We start from the raw sequence: 13397 nt of genomic DNA on the forward strand, positions 1-13397 counted from the left end.
TGGCTGTGGTAGAGCTTCTCCATACTTACAGGTATATGCACAGACAAGTAATAGTAACGCTTTCCCCTGCTCTGCTTGTCTGCAGGCAGTGAAGTGAAATCTGCAAGAGTCCTGCTCGCTCAAGGCCTGCATACAGGAGAGAAGCAGGGGAAAAGCGTTACAATCAGCTTTTGTTCTACAGCATTTTAAAACATAACAGGTATGTCAGATTTTTGGTCTGTCAGCCTTGACAATGCCTCTTGAAAATGAACTGAGTATTCGCTGAGGTACTAGGTCATGTCATTGAAGTGTATTTAAAATGTGACTGTGATAAAAGTTTTTCTAAGATTTTTGTTTTTGGAAAGAAATAATCATAAACTTCCATAGGGTTATTTGACACTAGCTACTAAAATAGTTTTTTTTTTTTTTTTTAACTAACAAAAATTGTTACTCAGTCTGAGAGGGGCAGGTATGATAAAGAATATATTAAAAATTCTTTTTAGATTTTACTTTAGAATTAAAAAAAATTAAATTCAGTCCTGTGGATAGACTGAATTCAAACATATTTTGCGTTATCTAGCCATACTCAAACATTTGTGACTTTAGACTACAAAAACAAAAGAAAAATTTTATACTAACTACTCATAATTGCCAAGTTACTCATGCAGTCATTTTGTTTTATATAGGTATATTGGAAAGTCTGATTCAGTTACGATCAGTGTATGGAATCACAAGAAGATCCATAAAAAACAAGGTGCTGGCTTTCTTGGTTGTGTTCGTCTTCTTTCCAATGCCATCAACCGCCTCAAAGACACTGGTTGTGAGTAGATACTAGTGCTTTTAAAAATTTAAATATACATATTTAAATATATATACGTATGTGTATTTTTTGATGGGGAGGCAGGGGTCTAAAAACTTAATTTCCTGTGTGTGTTTGAAACATTGGTAAAAATTTCTGGTCTAAATTTACTTTGTTGACTTTTTAAAAAGAATGAAACATTTTAAATATGTGAAACCTAGAAATGAATCAGAGCTGATACTTAGTATCCAGTGAATTTATAAGTGCTAAGAAATGACTGATATCCAGAAGAATAAAAAGAGGGAATTCCCTGGCGGTCCAGTGGTTTAGGAGTCTGTGCTCTCACTGCCTCGGGCCCGGGTTCAATTCCTGGTCAGGGAACTAAGATTCCACAAGCCGTGCAGTGTGATGCAGCCAAAAAAAAAAAAAAGTAAAAAGGTGTCAAAGTATTAAATGTCTTTTTTATTACTTAGCACTCATCTCTGGTTTAGGTGGATTTGTGAGATAAAGGGAGTTTTATTTAGATCATTGGAGTGTTTAATGTAACAGTTAAAGGGGAATTATTAGTGAATAAAAATGACATATAAAACTGCTCTGAAAAATTAAAAGTTATAAAGGTAAGACATTATTTTGAGTGTAAGACAGCTGTATTAACTGCTTAACTGTAGCTTAATTTTTCACCAAACTGGTCATTTACAAGATTAGACCAAGATCAAGACATTAGAAGCAATTTCTATATTGGGTTGACAAGTTGACTTGTTAGTGTATGTGTAATTCATGTAACCAGATGACAGAGCATCTTTTTGGGGGTATTTCCATTGGGACATAGATGGAAATATCTTTTTCAACAGAAAAATTTTTTCTTTTTCTACAGAATTCTTTTTTATATAATATAAAAAATATTGCTAGCTGTTGTCATGGGATTGTAGTCCAGATGCCTATTCTAAGCAAAAATTCACATGGACTCCAGCTAAGGAAATTAATAAATAAAAATAGTTTGAATTTAGCTTTGAATGTTAGATATATAATATTAAGAGATGATCCCTTTTAATGTAGTATGATAGCACAACCCAGTTATAAAAATATTACTGTTAAAAAGTAAAAAGGAGAAAATTGAGCTAGAAGTTCTGAGGGGAATTTAAAGGCACCGGAGAATTTCTTATATTTCTGGGTTGACAGGGTGACCAACAGGAGGTAGAAGATGTTGGGATTGGAAAAGGTCTAGCATATAAAAAACGAACAATTTTTGGGACTTCCCCAGTGGTCTAGTGGTTAAGACTCTGCCTTCCAATGCAGAGGGCATGGGTTTGATCCCTGGTTGGGGAACTAAGATCCCACATGCTGTACAGTGCAGCCAAAAAAACCCAAAAAACAAACAAACAAAATGAACCATGTTATTCTAACCCAATGCAGCAGGCAAACTGAAGACTTGTTGTATGTATGATCTTATTTCTGGTTCAATTTAGCCAACATTTATTGAACCTTTTAAGTGTCAGGTACTGTTTGAAACCCCAGTGATAGAAAGGTGAAAAAGGCATGAATCCTGTCCTCTGAGAAGCAAGGGCAAAGGCCTGCTGGCAGAGGGAGCAGGACACGTTAGAAGGAGCGAACAGAAGAGGCATTGCTCCGCACAAGTCCACTGTATAGCTGTCTTATTAGTGTCCATTTATTTTGCAAAGGGGAAAATAAGCTAGGTGGGGCACAGATTTTCTTTCTGCTGCTTGTGAATGTTTCATTGCAGTAATTTATATGACCTTTTTGATGTATAGTAATATTTATTAAGCACCTGGTGTAGTTCCATTCTATCAGGTTGGAGTGGAGAATATAAAAACTTAAGATATGGTCTCCTCATTTTATCAATTCGTGATTTACTTAAGTAGACAAATGGCATACAGCTATAAAGAGAATTCAGTTATAAGTGCTGTAATCAAAGTAAAACCAACATGCAGTGGGTGACATTGTTCCTTACTGTAACTAACCAGGCCAGTGTTATATCTGTTTTATAGATGATGCATGAGAGAAGAAGTGAGCTGCTTCTAAATGAGTTAGTACCAGAACTCAAACCCTTATGTTAGTTTATACTTGGCTTCTTATTAATACTTACTTTGTGTGTGTGGGAGTTATGTGAAATGGTTAGATAAAAAATAACAATGACAACTAACATTTATTGGACACTTATGTGCTAGGTACTGTGCTAAGAGTTTTACATAACCATCTGATTTAATCCTTAATAGGAGGTAAGTACTACAATTATACACGAGAAAATCAAGACTTGGGGATAAATTGCTTAAGAACAAAACTATTAAGTGGCAAGCTAAGACTTAGACTGAAGTGTTCTGAAATCTTTGGAGAGAAAATACTGCATGTTGGCACCAGTGTCTTACGGTTTTTGAAATCTGAATTTGTCAAAACTTTTGTCAAGACATTTATACTAATATTATGTATGCAGTTAGAGAATTTTAAACATTTGTCTCATCATTAAAACTTGATTAATTCTTTAAATGATTGGTCTGATTTCCAGTGGATTGTAGAAATTTACTATCACTCTGTAGATGTGAGAATCTCTGATACCAACTTATTTTTTGCCTTTTGCTGTTGTTGATTTGAAATAGATCAGAGGTTGGATCTATGCAAACTTGGGCCAAATGACAATGATACAGTTAGAGGACAGATAGTAGGTAAGTGTGGAATTGAAAGTTATGTGAATTTTGGCTTTATTTAAGCTGACCTAAACTCTAAATACCTTTAAAATCAAAGTACAGTAACTGTAGCTTCATTGTATTGGCATGAATTAAATGAGTCATGTAAAATTATTCAAATAGTGGATGCAGAATCTAGGACAACTTAATTTTTTAAAAAAGCAAAAAAATACAAATAATGTAAAAAATAGGCTCCTAATGTGAAGAACTCTTGATCCTTTAGGAAGGAATTCTTTACAAATATACAAATATAGTAGGACACTGAGATAGACTTTATAGATGATACTGAGGTTTTCTGAAAGTAATTCTCAAACTGGTTTTTCAGTAAGAAAAACCAGTTTAATGCTTTGCAGTTTTAAAGTAATCTTTACTAATTGAAAAAAATAGAATGGTAGTATAGCACTGATTGGAGAAAGGGAAAAATTGTTACCTTACTCATAAGGCATTTAGTGGGCTAGTGGGGTTATCTTGAATTGGCCCCTTTGTATAAAATTTCCTGAGACTTATCTTAAGAATTGATAGATTGAGATTTGATCAAGATACCTAGAATGGTAGGGCACTGAGGTGGGCTCCTTTGAAGCTTCTTAAAGAAGTAACAGGCAATTGGAACCTTACCATTGCATTATAGAGCAGAATTTAGAATAACATGATTGCATTATATGAACCTATCAGAGAGGTTTTAGTTACAGGAAGGACTTGAAGGACTTAGCTTTACAAGGCAATGAATTAGGTTCATAGAGAGTTGCCAAAGTAGCATCATAACAAAAGCCCTATTCTGGTTATCGCAGGGAAATATCTACACTACAGCGTTATTCATAATTCCTGTCATTCTTAGATTGAGAAGGAAGTTAAAAACTCAAAAATGTGGAATACACAAATATACCTTTCATGTGTTACGCCTCTTTTTAAGTGCACTAGTGGCCTTGCGTTGCCCCATTAGGATGGGAATAAAGGAGTTAGATTCTCCTCCATGAACATGATAAAGTGTAGAAAACCTTGAAGAGAAAAATCTCATGGACAGAGAAATTGCAGGGGCTTCCCTGGTGGCGCAGTGGTTAAGAATCTGCCTGCCAGTGCGGGGGACACGGGTTTGAGCCCTGGTCTGGGAAGATCACACACGCTGTAGAGCAGCTGTGCCCGTGCACCACAGCTACTGAGCCTGCGCTCTAGAGCCCGCGAGCCACAACTACTGAAGCCTGTGCGCCTAGAGCCTGTGCTCCGCAACAAGAGAAGCTGCCACAGTGAGAAGCCCGCTCACTGCAATGAAGAGTAGCCACTGCTCGCCGCAACTAGAGAAAGCCTGCGTGCAGCAACAAAGACCCGTCACAGCCAAAAAAAATAAATTAAAAAAAAAATTGCAGAATTTAGTAGAAACTAAAGAGTTCGTTCTTAAGTATTAAAATAAGCGAAGACAGGTGTCTTTCAAAGAGAAATATTTTAAATTGCAGTAACTCTTTCTAGTTCTGTGACTCTTAGTAATGTTTTTGTTGTTTAATAGTAAGTCTTCAGTCCAGAGACCGAATAGGCACAGGAGGACAAGTTGTGGACTGCAGTCGTTTGTTTGATAATGATTTACCAGATGGGTAAGCAAAAATCATTAGGTAATATCCCTAAAATAATGAGAAATAAGTTGGTGTTTATATTTAAGTTTAGAAATTTGCTGATCAATTCCAAAATCTAGGTTTTCCTTGTACTTAGAAAATTAGTGAGGGATCTTATCACAACAAATTCGTAAAATAAGCCATGAATTAGATATGTTACATTTGTTTTTTAAGAGTTTTGACTAGGAGACAAATCAAATTTCTTGACAAATTTAAATCTCCTGTAAATATTATATATTCAAAAGGAAAACTTTTTTGATTGATTTAATTATTCAAAACAAGGCATGCTGAATCTGAGGCATTGCTCTATTTAGAGGGATGAGATACAGAATTTGTGTAATAGTAATTACAATAACATAGTAACATTTATTGAGCCTGCAAGTGTCAAATAGTGTTATAAGCACTTTATATCATTTATCATTACATATATATCATTACATGATATTCATTAGATCATTTAATTCTCATAATGTGATTCTGGAATTAGACCATTTGGGTTCCAATCCTTACTCTTCTGTTTACTAGCTTTATGAGTTTAATCAATTTATTTGACTTTTGTAAGCTTTGGTTTATATTTATTTATCAAAGAGGATAATGATAATAGTATATACGCCATCAATACTTGTGAGGATTAAATGAAATCATTCATGTAAAGCACATAGCACAATGTCTTGCATAGAGTAAGTGCTTAATAAATAATTAGCTATTACTACTACTACTGTTACTACTATTATTACCCTCATGGATTTTACAGACTTACAAAACTGAGGCTCAGAGAGGTTAAGTATTTTGCCAGAGGCCACATAGAAATGGCAGAACTGGAACACAGATTTAAGCCTTGATTCCAAAGCTTATGCTTTTTATCATTGCTCTCTATCTTTGTTTCATACTAGTTCTGAAACCTTACCGATTTTATTTTTAATTCTCAAAGTATTTTTAATTAACTTCAGTGAGGTATACTTTACATACAATAAACTATATCCATTTTAAGTGTATAATTGGTTGAGTTTTAAGTTATTTTTGACATGAAATTTCAAATCTAAGCTATGGTATTTGCTCATTTTGTGTAAGCTGTTAAAAATTGCTATAATTTGTTTATAGATCATTTTAGCTTCTTGATATATCTTAATTTTTATGGCTTTGAGGTGGATTATGGTACTTTTGAAGGGGAAGTTTAGGATGAAATAACTAGTCAGTATTGAGAGATTACAACAGTTGTACGGCTTATTCTAAATTTGTTCTACATTATTGTACTATAATTGTAATCACAGGGGAAAAAACCTGTTCAGCATCTTTTTATTTTCTATTGTTTAAGGCCTCCAAACCTCTGCCAGTGGTTTGGTGGAATATTAACATAACATAGTCACTCGCCTAATTTTTTTGTTATATGAATTAATAAGATATTGAAGAAGAAGTGGCACTATTGCTTTTTAAAAAATTAGTTTGAGAAATAGCCTGTGTTGGTGAGGTTGTGGAGAAAAAGGAGCGCTTGTACAGTGTAGGTGGGAATATAATCAGTACAGCCACTGTGGAAAATGGTAGGGAGGTTCTTCAGAAAGTTAAAAACGGAAGTACCATATGATTCAGCTATCCCACTTCTGGGTATGTATCCTAAGAAAATGAACACACTAATTCAAAGAGGTATATGCACCCCTTTGTTCATTGCAGGATTATTTACAATAGATAAGATAGGGAAGCAGCCTAAGTGTCCATTAATAGATGAATGGATAAAGAAGATGTATTACACACACACACACACACACACACACACACACACGCGCGCACACACACACACACACACACACACACACTGGAATATTGCTCAGCCATAAAAAAAGAATGAGTTCTTGTCATTTGCAACAACATGGATGGATCTAGAGAGTATTATGCTAAATGAAATAAGTCAGACAAAGACAGATACCATATGATTTTACTTATATGTGGAATCTAAAAAATAAAGCAAAGAAACAAAACAGAAACAGACTCATAGATACAAAGAACAAACTCTGTATTGGTTTGCCAGAGGGGAGGGAGAGGAGGGGAAATTGATGAAATAGGTGAAGGGGATTAAGAGGTACAAACTTTCAGTCATAAAATAAGTCACGGGGATGTGATGTACAGCGTAGGGAATATAGTCCATATTGTAATAACTTTGTATGGTGACAGATGGTTCCTAGACTTGGTGATCATTTTGTAGTGTATAGATGTCAAACTACTATGTTGTATACCTGAAACTAATATAATATTGTATGTCAACTATACTTAAAAAAAATTCATAACTTTTAGTAGAAAATATGTAAGAGAAAATAAAAATATGAAGATTAAAAAAATTTGGGTAGGCTAAATGCTTTAAAAAGCTTTTATATACTTTCCTAGTTAAATTTAATTTTTTAAAATTATGTATAATTTTTATTTTTAGTATGGCCTTTTTTCCCCCATTAAATTCTGGAGAAATTAGTATAATTTAATTGAGCATTGTTGACATCATTGAAAAATTCTCAGTTTGGCTGATGGAAAATATTAGTCACACCTCAGTATAAATATTTTAAAAGCTTCAGAATTCTAGAAGACATATCGTACAGTTCTAAAATAAGTTGAAACAATTCCTATATTCTGTGTATTGCTTTTTCAATTTGTCATTCCTGATTCATAACAGCAAATGTCTTCCTGGCTTGTTCCAAAAACATTCCATGTCCGGCTTCCTATTACTGCTTTATCTCTTAATATTTTTATTTAAGCTGGGAAGAAAGGCGAACTGCCTCTGGAAGAATCCAGTACCTAAACCACATAACAAGAACTACGCAATGGGAACGCCCAACACGGTAAGAACATATAAGTATCTTCCCATGGTCTATGCTGTTTGCCTTCCTGAAGTCCCCTATCTGTTTATCTGTCAGTTTTACCAGATTTCCTTTCTTGGTTTAAACTGCTCTAGATCAGTAGATCTTATAGCAAATGCCATTATTATTATTATTATTATTATTATTATTATTATTATTATTATTAATTTGGGGGGGGCGGTACGCGGGTCTCTCACTGTTGTGGCCTCTCCCGTTGTGGAGCACAGGCTCCGGACGCGCAGACTCAGTGACCATGGCTAACGGGCCCAGCCGCTGTGCGGCATATGGGATCTTCCCGGACCGGGGCACGAACCCATGTCCCCTGTATCGGCAGGCAGACTCTCAACCACTGCGCCACCAGGGAAGCCCTGCCATTATTATTTTTAATAAAGGTTGCTTAGCAGGTCATCCTGTAGCTCCATGGCCTGTGATGGTGTTCAGTAAATATTTATTAGATGAGTTAAATGAATACATTGAGAAGTCATCTTATTTCTGGGACTCTAAAAAATTTTTTTGAGTCCATTATTGAACGGCTGTAACAAAATATGTATACAGGATCTCCATTTATTCAGTAATGTTGGGGGATGATTGTATTGTGTCCAGTAAGGTCTTTGACCAAGATAAGAACCAGATGCTCTGAGACCATATGGAGGGGCACCTGACTTAGAGTTGGGGGCAAGATGGTAGAACTTGCAAAGGAAAACTCTGAAGGAGGAGAGTCTCTGAACTAAATCCTGAAGAATATGAGGATTTAGCCAGGTAAGGGGAAGGTGATAAAAAGTGTTCAGGGTAGTGGTAACAGCTATCATTCAGTTCACCAAATTGTTATATGCCAGGCACTGTGCTCAGCATTTGGGCTATAACCATGAATAAGGCAGAAAGGCCTTCCTGGAGCTTAATGTGTAAAGTCATGGGGATGCAAGATAAGTTTTGAAAGCTTCAAGGAAAGCTCTGTAAGTAACTGAAAATGAATAGGATAAGTGGCTGGATTTCCTTTTTTTTTCAGAATAAGAAAAAACTTTATTTGCCACCTCTACTCAGTGTTTGTTTTGCTCCTTCTACTTTTTTTTTTTTTTTTCCCCTGAGCAGGCCTGGCACCAGACATAGAACATCAAATGCTTCTCATTAGCTATACTTTTATTTATTGGGGATTAATTGCTTAACTCATTGAACCACAAAGTTTTCTCTATTATACTGTGATTCTCAGATGAAAGCTTAGCTTATTTTGCCATTTTAAAAAGTGCTTATTTGAGAGTTGATTTCTAGTATTAAACTGCCAAGGATTATATGGAAGTCAAAGAACCTATTTTTATCATATCTGAGTGTAAATAAATGTGTACTTGTGTCAGTGCTTTAGTGAAGTCTATTTCCTTCTCATTTAACTGATAAAATTGACTTTAATTTCCACATGTATAAAGTCGATTGTGTTGTAAATGTTAGTTTAAAAATTAACGCTTAATTATCCTCTTAGTTTGGATGACCTACAAGAGACTGGAAGCTCTTTGAAGAGACAGACTATCTTTCCTTTATTCACTCAATATTTATTGAACTACTACTCTTAAATATATGCTAAGCACTACTCTAGGTGCAGGGAATACATATGGTGGGGAACAAACTAGGCAGACTTTCTTCTCTCAGTAAATATTCTAGTGGGGGAAGACAGATGAAAACAAGGAAGCAAATGAGAAAAATATCAGAAGTAACTGCCATGCTGAGGAAGTAAGGTGAGGTACTGTCAAATGCCTGGGTGACTACTTTAGATGTGAAGGTCAGGAACGACCTCTTAGAGGCAACATTTAAGCTTAAACTAAGATTTGAATGACAAAAAAGAGTCTGGCCTAGGGAGAATAGGAGAAAAAATCACTCTACGTAGAAGGAAGGGCTACTCTCCAGCACTAAAGGTAGAACGACCATGGCAAACTTGAGGAGGAGGAAGAATGTCAGTGTGGCAGAGGCAGAGTGGGAGAATGGTGGGGACGCAGGTCTGAGGTCACCTGTGGCTAAGCCAAGTAAGGCTTGGTGAGCTCATACTCACATCTACAAATATATGCGGATTTCATATGAAATGTAATTAAAATCAATATAAAGTGATTTGAATACGTAATTGACAATCTGCTTATCACCTGGGTTTCTTTGGTGCTTTGAGGCTTTGGGTTTGCTTTTATTGAGAGTTCTTGAGTCATTATGTTTATATTAATCATTCCGTTTTCTTACAAGTGATTGTTACTGCTGTACATACATTGTCTATAAAATTCTGCTTTTGGTATCTGAGTTGAGTAACTTTTTTTCCTTGTTTCTTTTCGATAGACCAGCATCTGAATATTCTAGTCCTGGCAGACCTCTTAGCTGTTTTGTTGATGAGAACACTCCAATTAGTGGAACGAACGGTGCAACATCTGGACAGTCTTCAGATCCCAGACTGGCAGAGAGGAGAGTCAGGTCACAACGACATAGAAATTACATGAGCAGGACACATTTACATACTCCTCCAGACCTACCAGAAGGCTATGGTATGACAACTAGCAGAGGAAAAATAAAGTGTGTTTTACTGATTTCAGCTTGCTAAGAAGCCAGAAAATCAACTTTTAAAGAAGTTATTAATCTGGGTTTAGGAATTCTGCATGAAAATCAAAGTAAATGTAAAACTCCCCAACTTTGAAAAGTCTTTGAAATGGTAGAAGACTAACAACACTTTGACTTTGGGCTAGTCGTTTAACCTTAAGCTTTTTGCCCAATTACAATGAAATGAGATGAATGATACCTCTCCTTTTCGCAAAGGTTGTGAGAAGCATATGAAACAATGTGAGACTGCTTTGTAAACAGGCACTGTAAAAAGTGAGATGGTGTTTTTCTTGATAATGGCAATCTGAAGTCAGACTTGTAATTTTCTAGACGTGCATATTTAGAAATAATTTAAAAAGCATATTTCTGATGGTATTTATATATTGTATTTGTATTGTCTATAATTTTGTGTTATCTGAGTGATTGGGTTATTGTAAATGATTTAGTCACTTCTGTGTTTGTGTAAAAGTACTATAATCTTATATAATTTCCTAAATTTTAGAACTCCATGTGAAAGATGACATGAATCTTCTCATAGTTGAATACAGAACTTCCTAAACTCTTGTAGTATGACCTCAGCTGTTCTCTCCTCTGTTGCTAAAAGCTTAACCAAGTTACTTAACATCCTTGCCCTTTCCACAGCCTCTAGATAAACAGTTCTGGGCTGATGATGACACCTAGTGACCAACATTGGGAGTTGCCTGATCTAACTTGTATTTTATTTTTACTCCAGAATGTTTTTTAAACTTACACAAATGCATCATTCTTACTTTATTTTTTAAGTATTTTAACTATTTAATTTTTTTAAAAACCCAAGTTTTCCATTAATTGAGCTAGGCCACACAGGTTAACTTAAGCACAGTGGTTAGAGCATGGGCTTGGGAAACAGCTGGGTTCATATCCTGGCTTTGCTATATATTAGTTGTGTGACGCTGGGCACATTAACCTGTTTGAGCCTCAGTTTTATCTTCTATACTATAAAGTGGGGAAAATATTATTACCAACCATGTAGATTTGTTGCAAGAAATAAATGAAATTTCATGAGAAGTTAAAATTTAGCTGTTATTATTAATGTCCAGACCTTAGAATCAAGTATCTCTTGGCATTCTTTTTAATTGAGATTATAAGGCAAGTGGTTTGGAGTGGGGGTGGTTAATACTTTATACTTTTACAATATTTGTGTGATTTGGATTAAAAAAAATTTTTTTGTACAACCAAAAACATAGGAGTAAAGTGGGTATCAAGGCTGAAATTATTGCAGCTGTCATCTAGAACCAGTTTTAAACATTTTTACATTTATAATTTTAAAAGTTTAAATTGATTTTTATTACAGGTTTATAAACAAATTTATACTAATAAATATTAGCAATAGTTTTATTGTTTCATATATTGGAATTTTTCATTAGATTTTGTTTTTTTAAAAAAAAGTTAGTTCTGTTGCTTGAAAACATAAGTAAATAAAGACTACAGACCACCACCGAAGAAACCGTTTCACAGATTCCTTCTCTTTGCCCTGGCCTCCTCACTCTCTCCCCAAGGGCTTTGACTTAATTTTGCCTGCGGCTTTTTTTCCCCAGTAGGCATATGTGCTCTTCAGTCTTCCTGCTCCTAACTTGATTATTTTTCCGTCATTGTTTCTTTTAGTCTATAGGGTGTCTCTTCTATATTCCATCTTTTTTGCTTCTGTTTGAGTCCAAATGCAGTCTTGAGAATACACCTCTCTCAAGGAAAGAAAAAACATAAGTTTTGATATAAAATTAGGCATAATTTAAAAAAGCATTACCAGCCTGCAAACTCTTTGAAAGTTTCTGCAAATCCCTGAGAATCTCCCCAGAGTTGGTTAGCCTCTTCCTCTGAGCCCTTCTGTTTCCCTTAGGCTCCACATTTAAGACAAATAAAAGATAATTTCTTCATGTTTGTTTTATTTAATTATTGGTACTGTGACAATCTTGTTCTCTATTTTCCATTGCAACATGTTTAATATTTGAGCCACATTATAAGTGTAGTTGGCTTTTAAATAGCTGGGCTGTGACCCTCACCACCATTTATAAGACTGTTTCCAGGAGAAAATGTGTTCTGAGTTCAGAACAAGTGATTTGTAAAGCAGTTCTTTTGTAATAAAATTGATTGGTAATTTGGAGAGTTTACCTATTAATATAACATCATCCTAGTGTTTATAGCTGTTTTTGATTTGGACATTCTGAATATGTTTTTATTATTAGTGTTTCTTAATTTTACAGAACAGAGGACAACACAACAAGGTCAGGTGTATTTCTTACATACTCAGACTGGTGTGAGCACATGGCATGATCCAAGAGTGCCTAGGTAAGAACATATTCTAAATACCCTTCATACCACTGAATATCCATTTCACCTAGGATTTATTTGATTATTTAATCTTTAACTTCTTAAAATAGATGATGTAAAAGTTTGGCTCTTTCTGATCAAAAGTTTGATATTTAGTAGAAAGTCCTACTTACTTCTCTGCAACCCTACCCCAGTGCCGTACCACCCATCCAGTCTCCAGTTCCTCTCCCTCTCCCCCTTAAAAAAATTGAGGCAAAAATGTGGGTCTTGTAGGAATTTGAAAATTGACCTGGGGAAAACATACATACCCTTACAAAAACATACATACCCTTTTTTCTTAAGGGTAGTAAATTGATATTTTTATTTCTGGTTAGGGTTTTTTAAAAAAGGTTTGTTTATTTTAACTTTATATAAGTGTATTAAATCTTCAAGTTTCATTTTAATGTAGAAAAGGAATAACCCAGTTAACATAAATTACTTCTAAATGCCAAAATTTGTATGTTTGAATTGCAGGCCTTGTTGAATGCATTTACTAACCAAAATGTCAGCTGTCTTTTAACTTTAAGAAGATGGAATGACACAAAATCAATTTAGTAGTTTAACACAGTTT

At 34.9% G+C, this 13397-nt stretch overlaps 1 protein-coding gene across 2 annotated transcripts in view; it reads left to right on the top strand.

Moving 5' to 3' along the window:
* SMURF2 (SMAD specific E3 ubiquitin protein ligase 2) overlaps positions 1-13397 on the top strand; it is a 118611-nt gene that overhangs the window by 77547 nt on the left and 27667 nt on the right. For both annotated transcript variants that reach the window (XM_004275625.3, XM_033438870.2), the window contains exons 4-9: positions 666-799; positions 3391-3456; positions 4976-5060; positions 7817-7900; positions 10226-10428; positions 12721-12805. In XM_004275625.3, the coding sequence (XP_004275673.1) occupies positions 666-799; positions 3391-3456; positions 4976-5060; positions 7817-7900; positions 10226-10428; positions 12721-12805 (657 nt within the window). The remainder of the gene's footprint in view (positions 1-665; positions 800-3390; positions 3457-4975; positions 5061-7816; positions 7901-10225; positions 10429-12720; positions 12806-13397) is intronic.

The sequence above is a fragment of the Orcinus orca genome, chromosome 19 (assembly GCF_937001465.1).
Source record: "Orcinus orca chromosome 19, mOrcOrc1.1, whole genome shotgun sequence".
Taxonomy (NCBI): Eukaryota; Metazoa; Chordata; class Mammalia; order Artiodactyla; family Delphinidae; genus Orcinus; species Orcinus orca.